This window comes from Astyanax mexicanus, chromosome 25 (genome assembly GCF_023375975.1).
Source record: "Astyanax mexicanus isolate ESR-SI-001 chromosome 25, AstMex3_surface, whole genome shotgun sequence".
In the NCBI taxonomy this organism is placed as follows: Eukaryota; Metazoa; Chordata; class Actinopteri; order Characiformes; family Acestrorhamphidae; genus Astyanax; species Astyanax mexicanus.
In genome coordinates this window covers 9,985,422-10,011,951 of record NC_064432.1, presented here as the reverse complement: position 1 = coordinate 10,011,951, position 26,530 = coordinate 9,985,422, and the positions used below count along the sequence as shown (strand labels likewise).

Below are 26,530 nucleotides of genomic sequence, written 5' to 3'. Positions count from 1 at the left end.
TTCAATTTTATTTAATATTTCTTAAAAAATGAAGATAAATATCTTTATCTTCTCTAGATAAAGATAAAAAGGGAACCCTACTAAACAGAGGAGACCAAAAAAAAAATAATGATTTCGCTATTTATAGGTTTATGTTTGTATAAAATGAACATTGTTGTTTTATTCTATAAACTACAGACAACATTTCTCCCAAATTCCAAATAAAAATATTTAAGTCATTTAGAGCAGGGATGTCCAAACTTTTTTTGTTGGGGGCCAGAAGGAGAAATATATATGAAGTCACGGGCCACAGACTCTGTAATAAAACAAATAATGAAATATACCACTTTAAATAATATATTTTCCTGATTACTTTCATTTAAACACCATTTTTCTGGACTTATTATCTTTATCTGTCTTTGACAGTAAACTAAGGTTTTTTAAATTGATGTTTCATTTCGTGATGTCTCTTAATATTAAACTCCTTAATTACGGCAACTTTTAGACTCTTTGGCCTGTTTTTCTGTGCTACAACTGAGCACTCTCTCCGCTTTTAGACTCTTTGGCCCGTTTTTCTGTGCTATAACTGCGCACCCTCTCTGCTTTTAGACTCTTTGGCCCGTTTTTCTGTGCTATAACTGAACACTCTCTCCGCTTTTAGACTCTTTGGCCTGTTTTTCTGCGCTATAACTGCGCACCCTCTCTGCTTTTAGACTCTTTGGCCCGTTTTTCTGTGCTATAACTGAACACCCTCTCCGCTTTTAGACTCTTTGGCCTGTTTTTCTGTGCTACAACTGAACACTCTCTCTGCTTTTAGACTCTTTGGTCCGTTTTTCTGTGCTATAATTGCGCACCCTCTCTGCTTTTAGACTCTTTGGCCCGTTTTTCTGTGCTATAACTGAACACTCTCTCCGCTTTTAGACTCTTTGGCCTGTTTTTCTGCGCTATAACTGCGCACCCTCTCTGCTTTTAGACTCTTTGGCCCGTTTTTCTGTGCTATAACTGAACACCCTCTCCGCTTTTAGACTCTTTGGCCTGTTTTTCTGTGCTACAATTGAACACTCTCTCCGCTTTTAGACTCTTTGGCCCGTTTTTCTGCGCTACAACTGCGCACCCTCTCCGCTTTTAGACTCTTTGGCCCGTTTCTAAAACCGTTAGAAACTTTGTATCTCACATTATAAAAACCTGCTTAACAGCGGGCCAACTTCTACTTCTAACATTCTACTTCTAAAATACCTCGCGGGCCGCTCCAAAAAAGGAAACAGGCAGCAAATGGCCTGCGGGCTGTAGTTTGGACACCCCTGATTTAGAGAATTTATATGCAGAAAATGAGAAATGTCTGAAATAAGTTTTAAGAGTTTAGAAATCAGAGTTTTCATGCATCTTGGCATCATGTACTCCTCCACCAGTCTTACACACTGCTTTTGGATCACTTTATGCTTTACACTCCTGGTGCAAAAAGTCAAATGTAAGCAGTTCAGCTTGGTTTGATGATCAGCTTGTGATCATCCATCTTCCTCTTGATTATATTCCAGAGGTTTTCAATTGAGTAAAATCAAAGAAACTCAAATTTTTAAGGGGTCTCTTATTATTTTTTTCTCCAGAGCTGTATAATACTTGTTCATTTATTTATTGAGTACAATTATCTGAATCAAAATCAAAGCTCAACATTCAGGATCACCAAACCAGGCCAGATCAACCTCAACCAGCACCAAACCAGCGTCCGACTGCCGTATTTCAAAATCACATGCATACGGCCGGCTGGAACTGAAGTAGCTACGATAAAAACTTTTTTTAATAATAAACTGTAATCAAACTAAAGAACCAGAGCCTTTCATCTAGATTAGAACCCAGATTACTGGAGAGCAGAAATCCACATTCGGCACAAAGGAAAGATGCATCTCACAAACATGATGTAGATACTACACACATTAAAGAAGAAAGAATAAGAATCACTACTACAAACTATCTAGAGAAGATTATCAGGAATTATTAAGAACTATTAGGAATTATTAGGACAGCAGCTGCAGAAAAAAGGGCGGATCTTCAGGCTGGAGATTTAGAAGAGTAGCTTAAAAAAAAAAAAGATCAGACTAGAAAGAGAAGAGGAGGAGGAAGACGATGAAGATAAAGATGAAGATAAAGATGGCTTCACCCTGATGAAGGAGGACAGTGAAGAGAGGAGTTAGAACCGTTTATGTAGGTCTTAATCAGGGCTGCAAATCAATGAAACTGAAATTGAATAAAAATAATAATCAATGATGACAATTAACAATCATATCTGATTTCCAACACCTCAGTGATAGAAGTTGATACACTACATTTTAAAAACCTACAATTTTAGGGGTTTCTTTGCTTGTAACGGCTTAATTTTACATGTAATTATTGATGAAATGTAGATATTTGTATGAATTTGTAAAAAAAAAAAAAAAAAAAAAAAGGATTTTTTTTTTTACACCTGCATTTTTTTTGTTTGCAAAGACTATTTATTTTGATTTATTTTAATAGTTAAATTATTTGAACTATTTATTAACTTAATTTACACCTGCAATATTTTGTGTTTCTTTGCTTGTAAAAACTAAATGAATGTACATGCTGTCTTAATTCTACATGTTATTTCTGTATTTAATTAAAAAAAGAAAAAAAAAAAAGAATATTGGAGCTTCTTTGCTTGTACAGACTTCTGTTTACAGGTAATTATTTACATAATTTAGATATTTGTATGAATTTTGTATAAAAAAAAATTGTACTTTCAATTTTTGGAGTTTATTTGCTTGTAAAGACCTTTTTTTTTACATGTAATAATTTATATAATTTAGATTTGTATGAATTAGATCAAATATTACTTTCAAATTACTTTTTTTTTTTTACTTTCACATCACAAGTACTTTTTTCCACACAATTTTAAGGGTTTCTTTGCTTGCAAACACCTAATTTCACAGGTAGTTATTACCCAAATTTAGATATTTGTATGAATTTGACCCAATACTTTTTTCACACGTAAAAGTTTATTAGCTTTTAAAGACCTAATTTTAGATAGAATTAACATAATTTAAATATTTATATGCATATGTTTAAAAAAAAAAAGGATTTCATACTTGCAATTTTTGGGGTTTCTTTGGTTTTAAAGACAATGCATTTGAAATGTAATTGTTAACAGAACTGCAATTTTTGGGGTCTCTTTGCTTGTAAGCAAACGAAGTATTGCCAAAATCAGGTGAATCCATTATTATTATTTTTTTTTAACACCCCTACTTGGTTTACTTATTTCATTACGGCAGCCCTAATTGCAACTGTACATTGAATGTATTTAGAAATACAGATACTAAAGACCCGTCCTAACAGATGAAGATCCATAATTACACAGCACAGAGGGGATCTACTGAGGCGGCTGGACCAGCAAGATCACTACAGACAGAAGAACTACTCCAGAAACTACAGAAACTACATTCGACCACCATAGAGAAGAAGTGAGGAGGACTCTAGACGACTAAAGAAGAAGAAGAAGAAGAAGAAAAAGAAAAAGAGCGGTAAGAAGCTCCGTCAGTGCGCGAGAGTACTCACGAGTGAATCCAGGTGCTGTGAGCAAGAAGAAGGTTCCAGAAAAGTTAGAACATCACACAGGTGTTACAGACCTATTTCAGCAGAGCACTTACAGTACACACATACATACACATATATATATACACATATATATATATACACACACACTACAAATACAAACACACTGCGTAGGTGTGGTTAGCAAAAGCAGGAAGCAGGGTGGAACAGCTGTGCAGGTGGGAGGAGCTTTTAGTACCTTTAGTAACTCAGATATACAGCAATACAGTCTTGTTTTTTTATATATTTTTTCCACTTTTTTTAAGCTAAACAAACAAATAAAAATGCAAATAAATAAATAAATACACAGACATGCCAAATGTCATGGGACAGGAACTTGCCACAGAAGCTCAAATGTATTTCGGTTTTTAGGACTTAACTGGGTCATTTTAACACAAATATTCAAACCGTTCCACTGTAGCTCTGGCTGTATGTTTAGGGTCATTGTCTTGTTGGAAGGCCAGCTTCCAACAGTTTTTTTTTTTCCATCAACTCTTACCAACTTCACTGTCCCTACACCCCAACAACCACAGAATGATGCTCCCACCCTCATGTTTCACAGCGAGGACGGTGTGTTCAGGTTAATGAGCAGTGTTACTTTTCTGTCACACATAGCGCTTTGCGTTTAGGGCAAAACTTGGTTCAACTTGGGTCTTATCTGACCACAGAACCTTCTTCCGACATGGCTTATGGTCGTAGCACAGGAACTAGTATTGTGTCCCGTGACTTTCGCCATTCCCTATGTATGCATATGCATGCAGGGTTTCCTGCGTCGGATGCGGAAGTCGGTTTGTCTATTGGCAAGGACTGTGCTGTCCACCCTGGGTGGGAATGTTAGCCTATAATCACAAGATAGCACCTCACAACTTGCACAGGTGTGGGCATAACGTTTCACGATCAATTTAGAGACTACGGTCCCGGTTCCTTTTGGCATGTCAGTGTAATATTAATGTAATTATTCATAAAAGATAACAGACACTTTATACAGAAGTAGAAGCGTATTGTATTGTAATGTATTGTAGTTACCGGGTGGTTGCGTGCTGTAGTCGATGATGCGCTGTTGGCCTTGTGCCAGGTCGGGGTTGCTGGATGATAGGTTTCCACTGATGGGTACGGCGGGTGGAGGCGGCTTCGCCTGCCTCAGTCCCACAATACTGTCGTCCTGCGACTGCCCCAACCCGAGGTCACTGGTAATTTATAAAAAAAAAAAATAATAATTCATTAATTAGTTCATCTAAAAAAAAATACAATAAAAAAAAGAATTTCATTGAAAAGTTACTTTATTTCTTACAGCATTTTATGCTTCTTCCCTCTGCTGACAACTTTTATAGAGATGAGGATTTCATTTTCCAGCAGGACTTGGCACACTGCCAGAAGTACCAATTGGTCTTATATAATAATCTAATTTTCTGAAATACTGATTTTTGGGTTTTCGTTGGCTGTAAACCATAATAATAATCAACAATAAAATAAATAAAATCAATAAAATCAATCAAAAGTTCATTCTCTGTTTAATACATCTATATAAAATAATTAATAAAATATAATATAACACATCTATATAATACAATTAATATAATATAATAGATCTATATAATATAATTAATATAATACAATTAATATAATATAATATAATATAATATATAATACATATATATAATTTAATTAATATCATATAACATAATATAATACATCTATATAATTAATATCATGTAATTAATATAATACATCTATATAATATAATTAATATAATACATCTATATAATATATAAGTTTCACACTTTGAACTGAATTACTGAAATAAAGTAACTTTTCGATGATATTCGATACTAAACTTTGATATAACGTAGTCAGTGTAACAGTGAAATTTGCTGTGACCTTAAAATAACTCAACTCACAGTCATTAATGTCTAAACTGCTGGCACTAAAGTGAGTACCCCCCTAAGTGAAAACGGCCAAATTGTGCCTTTCTAAAGTCATGTGACTCGCTAGTTTAACTAGGTCTCAGGTGTGAATGGGAAGCAGGGTTGTTAAATTTGGTTCAAGTTTAAGGTACAGTTCTCTTATACTGGCCACTGGATATTCAACATGCCACCTCATGGCAAAGAACTCTCAGAAGATGTGAGAAACAGAATGGTTGCTCTCCACAAAGACGGCCTAGGCCATAAGAAGATTGCTAACGACCTAGCCTGCTAACTCCACAATTTCATATGCGTCCCTTAATTGTTTTCATGTCTGTATTAACAAATCTACGATGTAGAAAACAAACTTATTCAAGAAAAAATAATAATAATTAAAAAAACATAGAATGAGAATTGAATGAGGTGTGTCCAAACTTTTGTCTGGTTCTGTATATAACTGTTTGTGCTCCCACACACACACTATTGTTGATCACTTTGATTCTTTCTGCTTTGATGTTTCACACTTGTGTTTGCTAGTGACCCAAATCTGTCTGCAGTTCACCCTGAAGCAACGTGAATATATGCACATGCTAATCAATAACACCACCATCTGAACCACAAAAGATCAAAGGCCTACGGTTCAATTCCACAGTTGGGTAACCACACCAGGTTATACTATGGCTGGGCTAATATATATATATATATATATATATATATATATATATATATATATATATATATATATATATATATATATAAATAAATATTTTATATATGTGAGTATTATCGGCCTGTAGCCTGCTGTTAACACTGGCTAGCAGTGCTGAAGCAAGCATTAGCATTAGCCAGTAACCGTGCTAAGCTCTAGCTCTTTAACCATACAGAGGTGAGTATTAATCGGCCAGTGGCCTGTTGCTAACCCCGGCTAGCACTGCTGGAGAGGCATTAGCATTGGTGGCTAACTGCAGTAAGCACTAGCTAGTTAGCAACTAATGCTAAGGCTCCACGTTAGTTATATAAACAGAAGCACTTTACTCATCTTAGTTTTCAACTTAGCTTAGGTTTGACCTGCTAAATTTAGAAGGAAAACATGGCGACACCCCTGTTTCTTACTAATGTCGCATAAACTGCACCTTATAATCCGGTGCTTGTAATTTGAATTTTACAGTGTCTGTATGTGACGTTTGTGAGCTACTGGTACCTGCATGGTTTCTGAGGTAGGATGCTGATGCGCGTCTTGACCAGGATATTCATCAGTTTGTTGCGGCCGCCCACAGTGTGCGCTTTGGTCTTTTTGCTGACCATTTCCTGGCCTGCGACCCCGAGATCCGGCACGGAGTAACGGGAGCTTTTCTTCCCATCGCCGATCTTCGGAAGATGCGGAACGCCGTTCTTACGCTCCTCCGCTACTCGAGCCACAAGCTCCTTAAAGACTGAGAGAGAAGGAGACAAGGAGTTGGTCGTTCGGAGGTGAGTATTATCGGCCTTTAGTCTGCTGCTAACCCTGGCTACCACTGCTGGAGCAGCATTAGCATTAGCTGCTAACCAAGCTAAGTGCTAGCCATTTGGTCTTTTAGAGGTGAGTATTATTGGCCTGTAGTCTGCTTCTAACCTCGGCTAGCACTGCTGGAGCACAATTAGCATTAGCCGCTAACCACAGTGCTAGCTCTTCACAGGTGTGCATTATCCGTCTGTAGTCGGCTTCTTTCCCCTGCTAGCACTGCTGGAGCAGTATTAGCATTATCAGCTAAGCATTTACTTTTCGGCCATTCAAAGGTGACTATTATCAGCCTGTAGTCTGCTTTTAACTCTGGCTACCACTGCTGGAGCATCATTAGCATTACCTGCTAACCAAGCTAATCGCTAGCCATTTAGTCATTTAGAGCTGAGTATTTTCGGCCTGTAGCCTGCTTTTAACTCTGGCTAGCACTGCTGGAGCAGAATTAGCATTACCTGCTAACAAAGCTAATCGCTAGCCATTTAGAGCTGAGTATTTTCGGCCTTTAGCCTGCTTCTAACCCTTACTAGCACTGCTGGAGCAGCGTTAGCATTAGCCACTTACCACAGTGCTAGCTCTTTCACTGTTCAAAGGTGAGTATTATAAGCCTGTAGTCTGTTTCTTACCCCTGCTAGCACTCCTGGATCAGCATTAGCTGCTAACCAAGCTAAACGCTAGCCATTTATTCATTTAGAGCTGAGTATTTTTGGCCTGTAGTCTGCTTCTAACTCTGGCTAGCACTACTGGAGCAGTATTAGCATTATCCGCTAAGCGCTAGCTTTTTGGCCATTCAAGGGTGAGTATTATCGGCCTGTAGTCTGCTTCTAACCCCAACCAGCACTGCTGGAGCAGTATTAGCATTAGCCGCTAACCATGCTAGCATTTTGGCTGTTCAGAGGTGTGTATTATCGGCCTGTAGTCTGCTTCTAACCCTGGCTAGCACTGCTGGAGCATCATGTGCATGAAAATAGACCAGAAAATAGCTTTTTATTAGGAATGTAGGAATGAATACAGGTCCTAAAATAAAAAATAAAAAAAACTCACCCAGCAGGTTGGTTTTGACAGTCATGGAAAGATGCAGGTTATTCTTGAGGATCTCGGTGGCTTTAGACAGCTGAACGTTCTCAAACGTCTGTCCATTCACTTCCAGTATCTACACCCACAGAGGAAACAGAACAATTTAAAAAACATATCTCTGAAACTATGAGGCTACCTGCACCATGTTTATATCATAATACCAGTGGTCACATGACCCCACATGATACCTGGTCTCCACGCTTAAGCCCCGCCTCTTCTGCCTTGCTGCCCATTTCCACACTGCTAATGAAGAGGCGTGTTCCCCGTTCCGCTCCACCAATCAGAGTGAAGGGGAGGGGCATCTCCCGAGAGCCCCTCGTGATGGAGACTACTCGAGGCTTGGCTTTGGCGGCACACGCGATGTTCAGCAGCCGCAGCTGACCGGTCATCTTCTGCTCCCAAAAGAGAGAGAGAGAGAGAAAAAGAAAGAGAAAAAGAGAGAGAGAGATAAAGGTAGTGTGAGAGTGATAAAGAGAGACGGAGAGAGAGAGAGAATGAGAAAGAGTGAGAAAATGTAAGAGAGAGTGTGAAAGAGACAGAGAGAAAGAGAAATAAGAATGAGATAGCGAGAAAGAGAAAAAGAGAGAGTGTGAGACACAAGTGAGAAAGAGAAAGACAGAATAAAAGAAAGAGAGAAAGAGAATGAAAGATAAAGTGAGAGAGTGAGAAAGAAAATGAGAGAGAAAAAGAAAGAATAAGAAAGAGTCAGAAAGGGTAAGAAAGTGAGAGTGAGAGTAAATAAGAGAAAGTAACAAATATGAGAAATGAGATAGCGAGACAGACAAAAAAAGAGAAGGGAGTGTGAGAGATTGATAGAGAGGGAGAGATAGAGAAAAAAAGAAAGTGAGAGAAGGAGTGAAAGTGAGTGTAAGGGAGCAAGAGAGTTAAGGAGAAATAGGAGAGAAAGATTAAGAAAGTGTACGACACAGTGAGAGAGAGAAATGAAAGAGATAATGAGAAAGAGAAAGAGAGATAAAGAGTGTGAGAATGTGAGAGAAAGAAAGAATCAGTAAGAGAAAGAGAATGAAGGAGAGAAAGTGAGAGAGTGAGAAAGAGGGAGATATAGTGAGAGAGATAAAGAAAGAGTAAGAAAGAGTGAGAAAGCGTAGGAGAAAGAGATGGAAAGAAAGTGAATGAGAGAGCGAGTGAGCGAGAGTAATTAAGGACGTGAGAGAAAATAACAAAAGGTAAATGAGAATGAGATAGTGAGAGAAAAAGAGAGATAAAGGGAGTGTGAGAGAGAGACAGAGAGCGAGAGAGGAAGTGAGAGAAAGCGAGAGGGTGAGAGAGTGAGAAAGAAAAAAAAGGAAGGGATAAAGAAAGAGAAAGAAAGACAGAGAAAGGGTAAGAGAGAGAAAATGAGAGAAAATGAGAAAAAGAGAATGAAAGATACAGAAAGTGAGAGCGAGAAAGTGAGAGTGAGAGAGACAGAGAGGGAAAATATATAAAAGAGAGAGAGAAAGAGAGAGAGAGATAAAACAGAAATATCCGTCAAAAACGTCACATTGAGTTGATGTCAAATTTAAGAAAAAATAAATAAATTAATTATCCAATCAGAACTGCAGAATCTAAGCACAGACTGAAAACACTGCCCTCTATTGGTCGGGGTTTGAACAAAACACTTAATCACTAAACACAACCAATCTTTAAACTCTTTCTAAACAAAAAAACTCATTTGAAAATCGTTACAAAACATATATCGTCGCTGTCCAATGAAAAACAAGTATCTCCATTTTTTTTGGTCGATTTTTAGTTTAGTACATAATTTAAACACATAAACTCTTCCTCACCATGTGTCCAAATTTCTCGATGAATCGACCAATAGAAATACTCTAAAATGCCCTGAAACAATCTATTTTTACATTGACTTCTATTGAAAGATAAGAAGGTTTTTTGTCTCTCCCGTAAACTTGATGTTTTGGAGATGCTTGTTTTTCATTGGACAGTGATGATATGTTCTTAAATCCCTAGATAATGATTCGTTTCTTCGTACATCTCTTTCCAAATAGTTCTGGAACTCCTCCAGGAAGTTGGTCATGTCAGGATGTCCTTCAAAGTCGCTGAAGTGATTGTTGACCCACAGCAACACAACCCGCGTCACCTGAGATAGATAGATAGATAGATAGATAGATAGATAGATAGATAGATAGATAGATAGATAGATAGATAGATAGATTTAATACATTGTGTTTATTAAAGAACAGAAAAGACGGAAAGACACTATGTTTTTTATGGCTTTTTCTTATTGTAAAATATCAAAAATGTTCGTACCTTATCTCGTAAACCGGGGTCATTAAACCAGTCCAGTAGTCTTTGGCCCACGATGAGAGGACTGGATACGAAGGTGCGGTAGGTTAACAGGAAGTCCTCGATGTACGTGGGATCCACCACCGAGTGATCCTCCACTAAATGCTGGATCAATCGCTCGGTTGTTCCCTAAAAGAGAGAGAGAGAAGATATATATAAAAAAAAAAATTAAAAGCCATTAAACGCTAAGCAGAAGCTAATATAAGCCCTGGATGTTAATCTACACAGATTTCTTCATCTCAATTCAAGTAAGCTTAGATTCCCGAATTTCTCCAGCACTAAGGCTGGAGAATTAGCATTAGCTTTAGCATTAGCGGCTAACCGCTAGCTGGTAATGCTAATGCTGCTCCAGCAGCGCTAGCCGGGGTTGGGAGCAGGCTCCAGACCGACGGGGAAAGAGCTAGCACTAGGCCAGTCACCATAACATTTTTTTGCGAACGATATTTTGTCCCAGAAATGATTGAGAAACGATATTTTTGGTATTTTTAGACCACTAATTTGGCACCAAAAAAATTATAACATAATATCATAACAAAGGAAGTAACCCTATTGCATTGAAGGCGAAGCCCCACACCATGACGTGCAGCCCCGGTCTGCCCCAGCTGGAGCACGTTGAACCGGTGTTCTGTCGAGTTGTGCTACCCATCGATACATGCTTCTTAAAGGCACTGCGCATGCGCTGACCTGCAATATGAAATTATTTCTTGTGTTTTTTTTATTATAAATCTGTTTTTTTTTAAGTGTGATTTCTGGTGCATTAAACACCCTGGACTCACTGCCATTGCACAAAAGTGTCAATTAAAATTAATTATAATAATAAATACAATGATTATTATTTGAAAAAAAAAAATACAAAAACATGTTGCAATGCCATAACTTTACCAGGATACAGTGATTGCTGCTATCCAAATATACTAGCTACATCTACTGGGAACATGCTAATGCATAACATGGTGCTTCTTTTGTATTTTTACAGTTAAATACACACTACGGTAGCACGGTTTGACAAGGTAGCACAATTTGACAGAACACCGGCATAAAGACGCAGGCTCAGACTGAGGCGACATGAACCTAAGACACTAAAGTGAAGCAAATGAAGCTGCGCTGTGCCGTTACTATGTTTCTTTGTTTCTAAAATTTGTTTTGGGTGTTAACGGAGGGCCTTTTTAATAATAAAAGTATGTTTTCAGTTAATTCACTCCCTGTTTCTGTGTCTTTCTCTGTGCTTCCGCACTAAGTAAGAGCATTTTTGCAGTAAGTGCAAACACAAATGGACGATAGCATGGTTATTAAAATAATTGAGGTCATGTCCATTTATTAAACGATAAATCGATAAGGTAGCTATTGTAACAGGCCAAGCTAGCGCAGTTAGCAATTAATGCTAATGCTGCTCCAGCACTACTAGCCGGGGTTAGCAGCAGGCTACAGGCTGATAATACTTACCTAGATCTAGCACTTAGCGCGATTAGCGGCTAATGCTAATACTGCTGGAGAATTAAACAAACTCCCGTATAACGCTAATTAAAGAATTTTAAGTGCACCTTATAGTGTGAAAAATACGGTAAGTTCCTAACTTGATTATCGATGGCTAGAAAAAAAAACAATCCCACAAATTCAAGGAATACAGCTACACAGCTTAAAAGACTATTATCTGGCAACGCCCGCCGCTGTCTTCGAAGTCTGACCACTTTTGCAAAAATGAACAAAATCAAAAACAGAACAGGCACCTTGACGACGATGTGGCCCTTGCGGGTTCCCGTACGGTCGAGTTCTCGATGCTCCTTCACCATGACGATCTCGCCCTCCTCCTCTACTCGCTGTGTGTTCTGCTCCACCTGATTCAGAATGCAGCAGTAGTCCTGCTGTGCTATACACACAAACTGTGCACACACACACACACACACACACATTCAAACACACAGGACAGAGAGAGATAAAGGTTATTGCACAAGTTAGTATAAAAGATTTTTATATCGTGAGCAGTATGATGCTGCCACCACCATGTTTCATAGTTCTGAGGCATGGTGGGTTTTGAGCAGTGTTACATTTCTGCGCTTTTTTTTATATTTAGGACAAAAATGGATTTTTTTTTTATTCTGTATATGTGTGGGCGTTCGCTAAAGGAATTTTATACATGTGTAATACAAACTTTATTTTTTTTTAATACAAAGACAAACAGAGGTACCTAAACTGTGGAGCGCAATGGAGAGGTGAGATAAAATAGGCAAAATCTATTTAAACAAATCTGTTACTAACCTATACAGCGAACCGTATTATATAAGCACTATCAATGGACGTCTATTTTCTGGTCTATATATATATATATATATTAGGGGTGTCACGATTCTCTAAATCCTCGATTCGATTTCATTTTCGATTTGAGGGTCACGATTCGATTCGATTCTCGATTTTCTTGTTTTTTTTTCTTGTTATTATTTTATGCCTCATAAAATTTAAATAATATATTTATTACTATAAATATTATAAATATTTTTATTATTATTTATTAAGATATATATGGTAATGCCATCTAGTGACTTTTTTTGGTAGCAACAGTGTGCACTATTAAAACAAGCAGTTTATCAGAGCTGTGTGTGGATGGCTGGTGAAACTGCTCATTACATGAAGCTGCAGTTCTTCATCCAACCACTAGTCGGAGCTGCAGCAGCACAAGCCCCGCTCTCTTCACTCAGTCACTACTTCAGTACAGCCCAGCCACGGGCTACAGAGCTCAGCCAGTCCGTTTTTACTGTTTCTGTAAACAAATAAAGGTTTTAACCCCACTAACCGGATAATACAGCTCACTACAGTTCATCTTTCAGCCCAAGCAGCTAACAGCAGCAGGTTAGAACAGCCGACACGGAGGCACTGCTCGGATTACATTATAAACAGGTCAGTTAGCGCGCTGCTAACCTCAGGATGTTTATAACTACGGAGTTTAGTGGACACACTACGGCCGCCAGGTAAGTCTTTTAAAGGCTACTGAAGACTATTAAAGGCTATTAGAGTGTAACCCCTGGCTCCCAGGGGTTACAAGAGGTTATTGAAAGCATTATTGGGGGGCAGAAATCAGTACAGGCTGGTTAGATAAGTGATGTGGGTATTGTCTTATAAATATTTACACATAACTTATATCTCTCCTGAAAAGCTTTTATTTTAGTCAGAAACACGCTTGTGTTTACTTTATCTGAGAGAAAGATGTTTTTTTAATTCAATGGAAAGCAACAGGTGTAGTCAATTATAAGTTTAAGATTTTTAATCCACCTCACTGTGATCTATAGTCAGTGTTCTCAAGTCACACTGACACACGCATTTCAGCGAGTTCACACGCTCTCACCTGCGCGCACCCACCCCTCCGTTAGATACAGATCCAACACCCGCCCCCCCTCCCCCTCCCCCTCCCCCTCCCCCGTTGGACAGATAAAAACAGTGATCACACTCCCGCCGACTGCGCTCATGCAGTGGCTATCTCTATTTAAATGAATAGGATGCGCTGTGTTGGTGCCGCGCCATTTGCGTAGCGCGCTGCGCTATTTGCGTAGCGCGCGCGGGAGGGATCGTCGATCCTCTTTTTGACTTCGATACTCGAGATCGTGACCTCATTTCGATTCGATTTCGATAAAATATCGAGATCGTGACACCCCTAATATATATATATATATATATATATATATATATATATATATATATATATATATATATATATATATAAGGCTTACTGGATTATAAAGCGCCTAAGTTTGAATAAATAAATAAATTAAATAAATAAATTTAATCGCTGCTGAAAACATATTTACAAACTAATTTACAGTGTGCTTAGAATTCCAATATTTTCAACAGTGCGATTACCCTGAGTGTTCCACTAACTAACTCGGCTAGCGGCTAGCGGTTCGTCTCACGTAGCTTGTTTTAAACATGCAGACTACAGTTCAAATATAGCGCTGCGCTTAGCGGGTTATGCTAATGCTGCTCCAGCAGTGCTAGCCAGGGTTAGGAGCAGGCTACAGGCTGATAATAATAATAATAATAATAATAATAATAATAATAATAATAATAATAATAATAATACTCACCTCTGAACGGGGAAATAGCAGTTAGCGGCTAATGCTAATGCTACTCCAGCCCCGGTACTGGAGAACTAAACTGAAACTCACTGTATAACACTGTACCTCAGCAGAGTGGCTTTACTACTTTACTCCTTAATACCTGACTGGTAGAATCCATGCATAAGACACACTGGATTAGCGAGTAGCTGCGAATGCTAATGCTAGTGCTCCAGCCTTAGTGCTGGAGAAATTTGGGAATCTAAGCTGTAAATAAATGGAAGCACTTTACTTACTCAAATAAATAGTTTTCAGGGGAGAAATCTGTGTAGATTAACATCCATTACTGTTACAGTTTTGTTTACTTAGCTTAGCTAAGTAAAGGAAAAACATGGCGCCACCCCTGTTCCTACTACTAGTTGTTAAATACTAGTGTTGCATAAACTGCACCTTATAATACGATGTGCCTTACGTATGAAAACAGACCAGAAAATAGACATTTTTTTTTTTTAATTAACATAGACCCTCTAAACTTCACAAGACTTGTTCCCCAATTTGACTGACTCAAGTTACTGCTTCATTACTACACATTGTAGCTGTATAATCAAATGAATAGGGTAAATCTGTGGTAAAGAATATTGGTTGTACAGTCAGCAAATGCAGCCACGACTACAGGGCACGCTTTACACGTGCTTTTCTGGACAAGCTGAGAGATACAGAACTGTTGAGGTTAGAGAAAAGAATCCAGAAGGAACTGACACCAATAATGACGTAATTCCAGGTATTTGCTTATTAATAAAGGCATCACTAACAACGTTTTTACCTGACAGTCGTCCACTTTGGTCCTCATGACGCCAACCATCAGCTCCTTCTCCATGGAGGGAGAGACGCCGAAGCTGCCGCCCATCCCCACAGTCTCGCACTGTCCGTCAGGGTACATCACCTCCACCGCCCCATTCAGGATTACGGACCAGGAGTCCAGCTGTTTTACACACAAATATACACACACAAATTAAACATATAATCCCAGTTTAAAACTTTGGATCGTCACAAAGCATCAAACCAAGCTGAACTGATTGATTTTTTTTTTGCACCAGGAGTAAAGGCATAAAAGTATCCAAAAGCAGTGTGTAAGACTGGTGGAGGAGAACATGATGCCAAAATGCATGTTTAAAACTGTGATTAAAAACCAGGGTTATTCCACCAAATTTTGATTTCTCAACTCTTAAAACTTTATGAATATGAACTTGTTTTCTTTGCATTATTTGAGGTTTAAAAGCTCTGCATATTTTTCCTTAGTTTGTCTCTAAATAACGATATTTTTATTTAAATATTTGTAAGAATTATTGTTAGTAATTTTTAGAATAAAACACCATTTATGTTGCTGAAACATATATGTATAAATGCTAAAATCAAAAAAACATACAATTTTCTTAACCAGATTTCAAATCAATGATCTAAATGAATAATAAATTAAAACTTTACGGCCAAATCTCAACTCGGAAAAAACAAACAAAAAAAAAAAAAACACGAACCTCGAGTGTCTTATTGCGATTATACCACAGTTCCATTTTTTTACTGTTTATTGAAAGATTTTGAGTTAAAGAGGAGAAAATATGATTTGTTTGGTTCTTAAAACTTAGCGAGTTAAAATAGTTCTATTGCTGCACTGTTTGTAGCTGCGCTGTTTGGTTTGTAAGCGCTGCACGTCGCTAGGTTACCTGTATGTGGCGGAGTAATACTGTACATGGAGAGCTTCGGTTACAGTGCATTACCGGCTGATAATGGTACTCATAGGACATCTCTCAGCCAATCAGCCACATTGTAGGGTCAGAACTAACTGTGGTATAATTATTATTAAGAGATTTTCATTAGATGTTTATTTATTTTTTATATTTTTTTACCAGTGAACTGATTAGACAGTCTTGCTTTTCAAAAACTTGGCTTAGCACAAATTATTCATTTTTTGGGATGTTTTAAAAATTTCAGCCGAATAACCTGTATCACTATACACAGGGGCTCTCAAATTTCTTTTTTTACTTATTTAACGAAATAGCCTTTTTATAGCATTACTATTATTGCAGCCATATAATACACTGAATTTAAATGCTTTCCAATGCGATTTATTTACTTATTATTTTATTACCCTTCTAGTCTTTTTTTTTTGTTTGTTTTTTGTTTTTTTACACATTTCCAGGCTAAAATATCTCCAAACAAACGTCATATTTCTCACATCAACCGCTAATTTCACTAGCTTAATTACTCATTAGTTCGCTAACTGCTGCCATTATCTGACTGAAAATCTCTGCAGGTGCTTCCTTAAACTGATTAAACTGGATAAATTGTGCAACAGAGCATCCAGCTCTTAGAACACCGGATTTTCTGACATTACAAGTAACCCAACCGTGTTGCTCTTCAGTGTTTCTATACTAAAATATCTCCAAAGAAACATCATTTTCGTTAATGCAGTGTTTAGTCATTTCATCGATGAAACTGCTAATGTTAATGTGGCTGAGGATTTTACGGTAAGTGGACCGGCCTTGTTCGTTAAATACGTTAATTACGGATCAGAGTGCCCGATTTCTACCTATTAATTATGCAAATTAGCAAAGACTGGGACAAAGTAAACTGAATTATTGTCTTTACAGTTTCACCAGATTATACTCGACCCAGTCCAATAGTAAAAGAGCTGAGGAACATTCTTACTGGAAAATCCTCAACCTTTGGGTTTAACTGGCTTATTAGGCTAATTCGAGAAATCCAGCTTAGTGAAATTCCCACCTTAATCACTAATAGCCTACATATTTTGGTTGTTGTTTTGTTGCTTTGTTTCCCTTTCTAGTACACTTGTTCCGAATAGCCAACTGATACTGATGTAAAACCTGATGAATTAGTTTTAGGTTTTTAGCACTTTGGCTGCACTCATTTTTCCACGATTAGAAGTAGTTAGTTTATTTTAAGCGTTTGCTGTGGACCTCTACCTCACTCTGCCTTGCACTAACTCTCCCTGAGTTCCTGGCTTTACCTCACACTACATCGCTCTACTTCGCTCTACCTTAGACTAACTTCCAATTCCTCAATGTGCTTGAATTACCTCCCTCTACCACGCTTAGCCCCTTACTTAGCCTCCGAGTACCTCACTCTACCTCACAGTTTCTTGCACTACCTCAGTCTACCTCCCTCTGTCTCACTCTCATTTAAAGATAATGAAAAAAAATACAATAATAAAATGCTTCTCTGGTGAGCTTTTGTTTTCATCTCTCCCCCGTCTCTCTGTCACGCTCTGCGCGACTTTAGTTTCCAACCGTTCTTGGGCTCTCTGTCCCCTTACAAGGACGATTTTTCCCGGTCGTGTCCCAATTCGCTAGCCAGGGCAGTGTTGGTGACCCTGGCAATAGCGTTTATTTTATTATTTTTTTCCTTTCTTCTTGGGTTTACCTGCTTTGAGATCTACTGTTCTGCAATTGGGTTCAACAACCCTCTGGGCTGAAGAGCTACTAGTCTGTAGCACTCCATTCAATTACACTTAATTTTCCCAAACATTTTTCCATTGCCGACCCCTGACCTACCTCACACTGCTTTACTTTACTCTACCTCGGTCAGCCTCTCTCTGTCTCGCAACTAACTCGCACTGCTTCCTTGCACTGTTTTACCTCTTTCAGTCTCACTCTACCTTGCACCTCGTTCACCTCGTTCTTTCTTGCACTGCCTTACCTTACTCTACCTTACCTCACTGTACTTCGCTTAGCCTCTCTCTGTCTCACTTAACCTCGCACTGCCTTTAGCTCACTCTGCCTTGCACATACTCATATGTTGCAAAAGCACTTTTATTCAAGCCATTTTTGCTGTTCTTCTCAGGATATATACCGCAAAAACCCATTACATGATAACGATAACATTTTTCACTGCAATTTATCGTGCAGCTCTGCGACATTTTTTTCTTCACTTTCGGTGAAGGTGGTCTAGCAGCCTCTCCTCTCTACTGCTACATCAGAAATGGACTAAGGCTGCAGGCTGAAACTTGCTGACTCAGCGTGATGGAAACAGAAAGAGCAGGTGACTGACCTCTTCTCCGTGGTTGAGAACGATGGTCCCTGCCCGCTCCACCACGGCAAACACCATGACGGCACAGAGCTCTCGCCTCACGGACACACTGAGACTCGCAAACGCCGGGAGCTGCTGCACGAACTCCAGCAACTGCTCTGTAGATGGAGAGAGAGAGGGAGACAGGGAGAGAGAGAGAGAAGGTAGGGAAGAAGGTTATTAGGAAATAGCCATCCTAAAGAAGTTAGACCATCATCATATTATTAAAACGACTGCTTTACCGATATCATCGTCTGTTCGATCCATTGGGTCCTTCTCCAGACAGTCTCTCACTATGTCCCGACTCATGAGGGGGTCCGAGGACCTCCCCACGTCTTCGTCGTCCTCTTCGTCATCTGAGTCCACTGCTGTTTCAGGAAGCCCACTGAGGTCCACATCTCCACACTCGCTCTCTGTAGCCTGAAAGAATTTAAACTTGACTTGATGTCCCATTCTTAATCCATTGGGTTTACAACTACAACAGCTTTAACTCTTCTGGGAAGGCTTTCCACAAGGTTTAGGAGCTTGTTTATGGGATTTTTTTTTTTGGCCATTCTTTTAGGTCAGACACTGTTGGAGGAGAAAGCTTGAATTACAGTATCTGTGCTTTAGTTCAACCCAAAATAAAAAGAGTTTCTTTCATTGGAACTATAGGGGTTGAGTCTGACTCATAATCCCCCCTCAACCAAACTTGTCTCTTGGCACAATGCAGTCAGTTAGTTAACATGTACTCTGTTGTGTTTTTCTGGGCAAACAAGCAGAAAGTAGTCTCCGCAACAATGCTACTTTAACCACCGGCACTTCGGATTTGACAAATTTCTATAATCAACAGCTAATTATCCGTAATTTTGACGAATCACTGAAGCCGTAGAGAGCCCTAGATAGAGACCGAAGATACTGTGGAGTGGTCTGCGCTGTTAGTGCAGTGCTGTTCAGTCAGTGAGGCTTAGTTGCTTTGTTTGGGTGGGACGGTTGGATGCAGCTTGTGTCTGATTGCATGCCTGGAGCTTTGCGTTGATAGAATTACAGGGAATTGCTGGGGGTTGGAGGTTCATTTCAGCAGGGAACACAGGTGGAGGCTATCTGAGGGTCATGAGCTGATATGACAGATGGTCGGTTTGATCAAACACAGGGATAGTGGGGTGGTCTTCATCAGGTCTTCAGAGAGCTTTCTATTCTAAAGCACAATCCCACTTTAACTCTTAGCCCTACCACTTATCCCTAACCCTCTGTTTTGAGTGCGCATTTCTAGGGGTAGGATGTCCCAGTTCTTGCTGGGTTGGAGGTAAAGGACTACATGGACCTTCGAACTAAGATTCTTTTCAAACGTGCACTCAAAAAAAGAGGGATATGAGAATCGCAGGCAAGATGGCAGCGACACAAGTGACCTAAGAAACCCACAAATTTGAGCATTTTCCTTATATTACCATAGATTAATGTTTTACGGCCATCGCTAGTAGTAGGCTTACATCTTGGTAGCTAGCTAGCAAATTAAGGAACTGACTACAATATTTAAATGTTGGAGCACCTGCCCACTTTTCCAAAGACATACGATAATGCCCTAAAGTTAACTCATTAAGCGGCAGGTAGGTTGCTGACCTTTAGTGCTTTACTGCTATATCTATATCGGTTGATTGAAGGGTTGTTCAAATTCTAAGGGTAAGGATTTCACCACTTTCCCTTGGAACTCTGATTCAAGGGAAAGGGTTACACTCGAAAACAAGGGGTAGGGGAATAAATTAGAAATGGGATTGGACCCAAATATGTATGTGTGTCCCCCCCAGACCTTCATGTAAAAGTGCTGTGATTATGTAGAACGAGACACAGACAGTAAGAACAAGGCAAAGAGAAAGAGAGGCACCCAGAGACATACATACCTGGTAAATATCCGATAGGCTACTGCTTCCAGAGTCACTGGCGATGCTGGATCTTGATTGGCTGGAGGACATATGGAGGTGGAGACTGTCGGAGAGGTGGAGCTTGGAGAAATCTGCAGGAAGCTGAAAAAGAAAACGAATTGTTACACACACTGTGTGTTTGTGGTTGTCAGTGTGTGATTCCTTTGGCTATCTAGTCCATGATGGCTCAAAGGATTAAGTTGGCTAAACCCCCCTTCCGCTCATCGAACAATTACATTCCCGCGGCATGAGAATGGAGTATACACATACACACACACACACACACTTCCCACAACAATGATACAGTACATGCAAGCCTATAAGCAGTGTGTTACAGGAATACTTATTGACCAATAATAAAATAAAGCACCAAGAAATGCAATCAGGTGCAGACATTCCTGGGAAACCTTTGCTATGGGTGAGTAAGCATTATCCTTCTGAAAAAAGGCCAGTTGGAATCCCTCCATTGAGAGGCCACAACATATTTGAGCTCTGGATGTCCTGCACATATTGCTGAGCCGTTAGCAAATGTCCCTCATATTACTTTTTGGGGTGACTAACTGTCGTTTGCGATGATGGCTCCCAGATCATCACACCAGAAGTTCGTACAGTGGGTCACTTTGCAGCAACGGCAGGAATGAAACAGTCAACCAGTCAACAGTCAAACAGTCCTCCATACTCAATCTATACTCAAGATGGTTGGTCCCCAAACATAACCTGGACTTAAGGTAGCCTCTAAGAAAAGCCTTTTGTTCAAGTCCAATGATGAGACCCTTCTCTCTCAAAGTCTGGTAAACAAATTTCTTCAAGAGAGTCAAGTCTAGCAGTCAACGATCTCTCACCAAGAGGTACGCTCCCCCAAAATTAGCCTCTGAGAAAAGAGGCTTTTTATAAGGCAGTGTAGGAAGCTGTTTACGCTCTTCACATCTTGTGGTAAGACCCAGTGTATCTGCCTGAGAGTTTTTATGCAGGAATGATGACACCACTGTAAATTAAGGTCGCAGTGGCTGGTTGGTGGACGGCCTAGATGATGACGGACAACTAGTCAAGATGACCATCTTGCTCATTGCTTATCTCAGTCCAATGACGCGTTCCCTCTTAAAGTCTAAGAACTGGGACAAATAGGTGCTCCAAGTGCTTTGTAGAGACATGTTTTGCAGTCCAGTTGAAGTCTCTCACCAAGAGATACACAACCCAAAAACAAATGTAACCTCTGAGAGACATTCTATGGGGCTCTTCAAGTCCATCTATCTATTGGGCAAAATGAGTGACTCGACTGCTTTTTGCAAGACATGTCTCGCAGTCAAGTCCCAGTCTCTCACCAAGAGGTACACTACCCAAAACTATTATACAAATTAAGCAAAATTAAGGTGTTTGTGGGCAACTTGTTGAAATGACCATCTTGCTTCTTTCTAGTCTAATGATGCCTCCTCTCTCTCAGCCGGTCAAATTAAGTGCTTCAAGTGCTTTGTAGAGGCAGTGTGGTATCTTGTGGTAAGACTCAGGGTATATGTCTCATACGGTTTTGTGTAGTTTTTGCAGGAAGTACGACACCACTGCAAACTAAGGTGATAGTGGCTGATACAGATGGTGGCAGGCAATTTGTTTACATTCTCTTCATCTAACAGTGCAATTCTCTCTTAAAGTCTATCAAAAATGAGTGCTTTGTAGCGGCAAGTATGGCAGTCGACAGTCTCTCACCAAGGGGTACACTACTTAAACGTAGCTTCCGAAAAAAAGCTCTATGATTTATGCTCTTTCCATCTTGTGGTAAGACCTAGTGTATCTGCATAAGACATTTTGTTTTATGTAGGAATTTCGACATCGCTGCAAAATATGGTGACAGTGGCTGGTTGGTGGATGGTCTAGATGGTGACGAGCAATTTATTAAATTTCTCTTCGTCCAATAAAGTGTTCCCTCTTCAAGTCTATCAATCTATTGGGCAACATGAGTGAAATGACCCATTGCTTTGTAGAGGCATGTCTCACAGTCAAGTCGTAGTCTCTCACCAAGAGGTACACTACCCAAAAGTATTACACCACCACTGCAAATTAAGGTGATTGTGGCTGGTTGGCAAATGGCCTAGATGATTGCGGGCAACATGTTGAAATGTCCATCTTGCTTCTCTAGAGTCCAATGATGCGTCCCCTCTTTCTCAGTTGATCAAATGGTCAAAATGAGTGCTTTGCGTAGTTTGTAGAGGCAGTCAAGACTCTAACAAAGAGGTACACTACCCAAAAGTAGCCTCAGAGAAAAGAGCCCTTTTATAGGGTTTGGTGGACGGCCTACATCATGGTGGGCAATTTGTAAAATTCAGTTTGTCCGCTTTGTAGAGGCATGTCTCGTAGTCAACAATCTCTCACCAAGAGGTACACTACCCAAATGTAGCCTCTGAGAAAAGAACCTTGTTTTAAGGCAGTGTAGGAAGCTCTTTCATGCTCTTTTCCTCCAGCGTATCCGCCTGATACATTACGACACCACTGTAAATTAAGGTTACGGTGGTTTGATGGCAGATTACTAAATTGATGGGAGGCAATTTGTCAAAATGACCATCTTGTTCGTTGCTGCTTTCAGTCCCATGACCCGCCCCCTCTCTTTCTCAAAGTCTATCAACTGGGTAGAGGCATATCTGGCAGTCAGTGGTCTTTCACCAAGAGGTACTCTACCCAAAAGTAGCCTCTAATAGCATTGGTACAGGTTAACCTATGTTTTTGCAAGAATTACATCACTGCAAATTAAGGCAATGGTGGCCTATTGGTGGACGGTCTACATGGTGACAGGCAATTTGTAAAAATTCTCTTCGTCCATAGATGCGCTTCCTCTTCATGTCTATCAATCTATTGGGCAAAATGAGTGATTTGATTGATTTGTAGAGTAATGTCTCGCAGTCAAGTCGAAGTCTCTCACCAAGAGGTACACTACCCAAAAGCAAAAGTAGCTTCTGAGAGCCTTTATAAAGCTCTTTCCATCTTATGGTTCAACCCAGTGTAGCTGATCTGTCTGAACCTTTTTTGCAGGAATCTTGGTGCACTATTTTACTTTTTGACAATGAGTGCACACACACACACACACACACACACACACACACACACACAAACACACACACACGCACTTCACACCAACCCCATTAAAACCCACTAGTCTATGAGCACATGTTAATAAAATTCTGAGCGGATTAAGTGGCAGCTTGTCGTTTGGTGTGTGCAATATGAAGTGATATGCTAATGACTTTAGGTGGTCATTACCAAATGAATTCGCACTTCGCTCCCTGACCCCACCACCCTGTAACGATCTCATGCTCAGAAATGGATCAGCTAGCGGACACGTGGGAGCACGTGCTTGTAAACACACACACACACACTAAACAGTGTACCCAGGGGCTTAATATAATAGAGGCTGTTGGTGGGTGATGAACTCGTGGCCTAGTTCAGCTGGCCTACATTCGGCGAGAGCGCCGTTGCAATTAGAATAGGCACCGCAAATCATATTGACCTTCAATCAAATCATCACTAACATCACTGAACTCGCAAACGCAGACTCCACACACTCAGAACTAAACATCCAACCAATAAAACCAGCAACACATCACATTTTTCAACTTTAACAAATGCAACAGATTTCAATACACAAGTTTCCTAATGCAAATAATGCCTGATATAAACCAGCAAAACTAACATGAACCTAACCCCAAAGTTCAGCCCCGTGCCCCAGAAACTACCTTTATTAACTTTCTATCCAACATTCCATCCATCTTTCTATCTCTCCATCCATTCAACTCTCTATTGATTTCTGGTCATCAGTTCCTGTATATTTATCTCTACCCATGCATCCATCAATCATGTAGCCATCTATCCATCAGTTCCCTCTGTCCATTTATTCATCTCTGTTCATCCATTAGTCCATATTTCCATCCATCCGTCAGTTCCCTGTCTATTTATCCATCAGTTACCTCTGTCCATTCATTCCTAGCCATCCATCAGTTCATTCATCTTTCCATCTATCCATCCATCCATCCATCCATCCATCCATCCATCAGTTTCCTCTTTCCATTCTTCCATCAGATCCCTCCATCTATTCATCTCTACCCATCTGTCAATTTATGCATCCATCCATCCATCAGTTCCCTCTGTCCATCCATCCATCAGTTCCCTGTCCATCCACCCATCCATCAGTTCCCTCTGTCCATTTATCCAGCCATCCATCAGTTCCCTGTCCATCCATCAGTTCCCTGTCCATCCATCCACCCATCCATTAGTTCCCTCTGTCCATCCAGCCACCCATCCATCAGTTCCCTGTCCATCCATCAGTTCCCTGTCTATCCATCCACCCATCCATCAGTTCCCTCTATCCATCCATCAGTTCCCTGTCCATTCATCCATCCATCAGTTTCCTTGGTCCATTCATCTCTACACATTTGTCAATCTATTCATCCATCCATCACTTCCCTCTATCCATCCATCCATCACTTCCCTCTGTCTGTCCATCCATCCATCCATCCATCCATCAGTCCCCTCTGTCAATTTATATCTCCAACCATCTATTTATGCATCAGGTCCCTCCATACATTCATCTCCACATGCATTCATCCTTCCTTCCACCTGTCCATTAGTTCCCTGGCCATTCATCGATCAGTTCCCTGGCCATTCATCCATCAGTCCCTCTTTCATTCATTAGCCTGCTGCTAACCCCAGCTAGCACTGCTGGAGCAGAATTAGCATTAGCCGCTAACCACAGTGCAAATTCTTTTGCTGTGGAAACGCCAGCGCGTTTACAGAGTTAAAACAATCCATTAGTGGTTAGCAGCCTTATGCCCCTATGAAAATAGATCAGAAAATATAGGTTTATAGTTGACAGTGTGCCGTATAATCCGGTGCACTTTATAGTCCAAAAAATACAGTAGTTTTCTCGATATTGCAGTTTAGCACTATGTAAAATGTAAAATGATAAAATATATATAGACATATTTTCACCAGAAGTCAATCATTTAACGTGTCTCGGGATATTAATAATGCACGATATAAGCACAGCAATAATGCACAATATTGCCTTAACAACAATACAAGATTCTGTAGTTATTCCATATATACCACAATATTTCAAACAAGAACATTACAGCATTCTTCTCCTCTAAATTTCTTCAGATAGCAATGATCTATTTTGTTGCTTGATATTATAGAATAAAATGCATCGCCCATTTCTAATCAGAGCATGCATGCAGCATTTCTCTGCAGCTATACAGTCTTAATAACCTACTAAAACAAACAGACACACACACACACACTGAACTGCGTGAACTGTGTACGGTGACTTGTTGCACGCTGCTGACCGCAGTACGAGTTCAGTACGAGTGCGAGGATCTTTTAAACTGTGTACTCACGCTCCTCATCTCCGCTGCTCTGCCTCCGTAGCGGTGAGACAGTACCAGCTGCCTCATTGCCAAAAACACGGAGTTCCCGACCATCCTGCTTCCGTCAGCTCGAAACCGAGCTCGGCATTCCGCCTCTCGCTCGCTTTCCTGCACTTTCCCTGCAGAGTAATCCTCCAAATGACGCTCTCTTCCCTCTCTCTCTCTCTCTTTCTCTCCCTAATTCCTTCTCTCTACCTCTCTCGCTTTTGTCTTTTTCAGACCTTGATGCCTCAAATCTGCCTCAAAAACTACTTCCTATAGTCCCTCACTCATTTACTGACTCTCTCCAGCAGCAGCAGCAGCAGCAGCATCGCTTTCTAGCAAAGTCCTGCGAAAATCTCCACAGCAACAGACAGCACACCGGCAGGGGGGGCGGGTGGGGTGTTTTGGGTTGTTGGTGGGGGTGAGAGAGAGAGAGAGAGAGAGATAGAACAGGATACAGAGAGAGAGAGAGAGAGAGAGAGAGAGAGAGAGAGAGAGAGAGAAACTGAGGCTCTAACCATTCTAAACCATTCACATCCCACCCACCCTCCCTCCCTTTCACTCTCACTTCTCTCTCTCTCTTTCTCTCTCTCTCTTTCAAACTCAAACACACACTCACACACACACACCGCGAGATTAGTGCGGGTCAGGCAGACTGGTATTGTTTATGCAGAATGGAGGGGGTATGAGTGAAACCCAACTGCCCCACTAAACCAGTCACCGCGCCTGACCTCCTTACGGTTCAACCCCGCCC

General features: G+C 40.1%; 1 protein-coding gene across 7 annotated transcripts in view; it reads right to left on the bottom strand.

Annotated features, from left to right (window-relative positions):
* The window catches only part of rapgef2a (Rap guanine nucleotide exchange factor 2a), a 107,943-nt gene that overhangs the window by 25,254 nt on the left and 56,159 nt on the right, over positions 1–26,530 (bottom strand). For 3 of the 7 annotated variants that reach the window (XM_022681774.2, XM_022681772.2, XM_022681775.2), the window contains 12 exons: positions 20,366–20,488; positions 18,731–18,908; positions 18,471–18,607; positions 15,229–15,387; positions 12,090–12,242; positions 10,327–10,491; positions 10,049–10,156; positions 8,244–8,447; positions 8,023–8,131; positions 6,682–6,913; positions 4,606–4,766; positions 3,544–3,558 (listed from right to left, as the gene is read on the bottom strand). In XM_022681774.2, the coding sequence (XP_022537495.2) occupies positions 3,544–3,558; positions 4,606–4,766; positions 6,682–6,913; positions 8,023–8,131; positions 8,244–8,447; positions 10,049–10,156; positions 10,327–10,491; positions 12,090–12,242; positions 15,229–15,387; positions 18,471–18,607; positions 18,731–18,908; positions 20,366–20,488 (1,744 nt within the window). Of the gene's footprint in view, positions 1–3,543; positions 3,559–4,605; positions 4,767–6,681; positions 6,914–8,022; positions 8,132–8,243; positions 8,448–10,048; positions 10,157–10,326; positions 10,492–12,089; positions 12,243–15,228; positions 15,388–18,470; positions 18,608–18,730; positions 18,909–20,365; positions 20,489–25,764; positions 26,074–26,530 lie in introns of those variants that run through there. The other 4 variants (XM_022681778.2, XM_022681773.2, XM_022681776.2 and 1 more) reach the window with 2 other exon arrangements.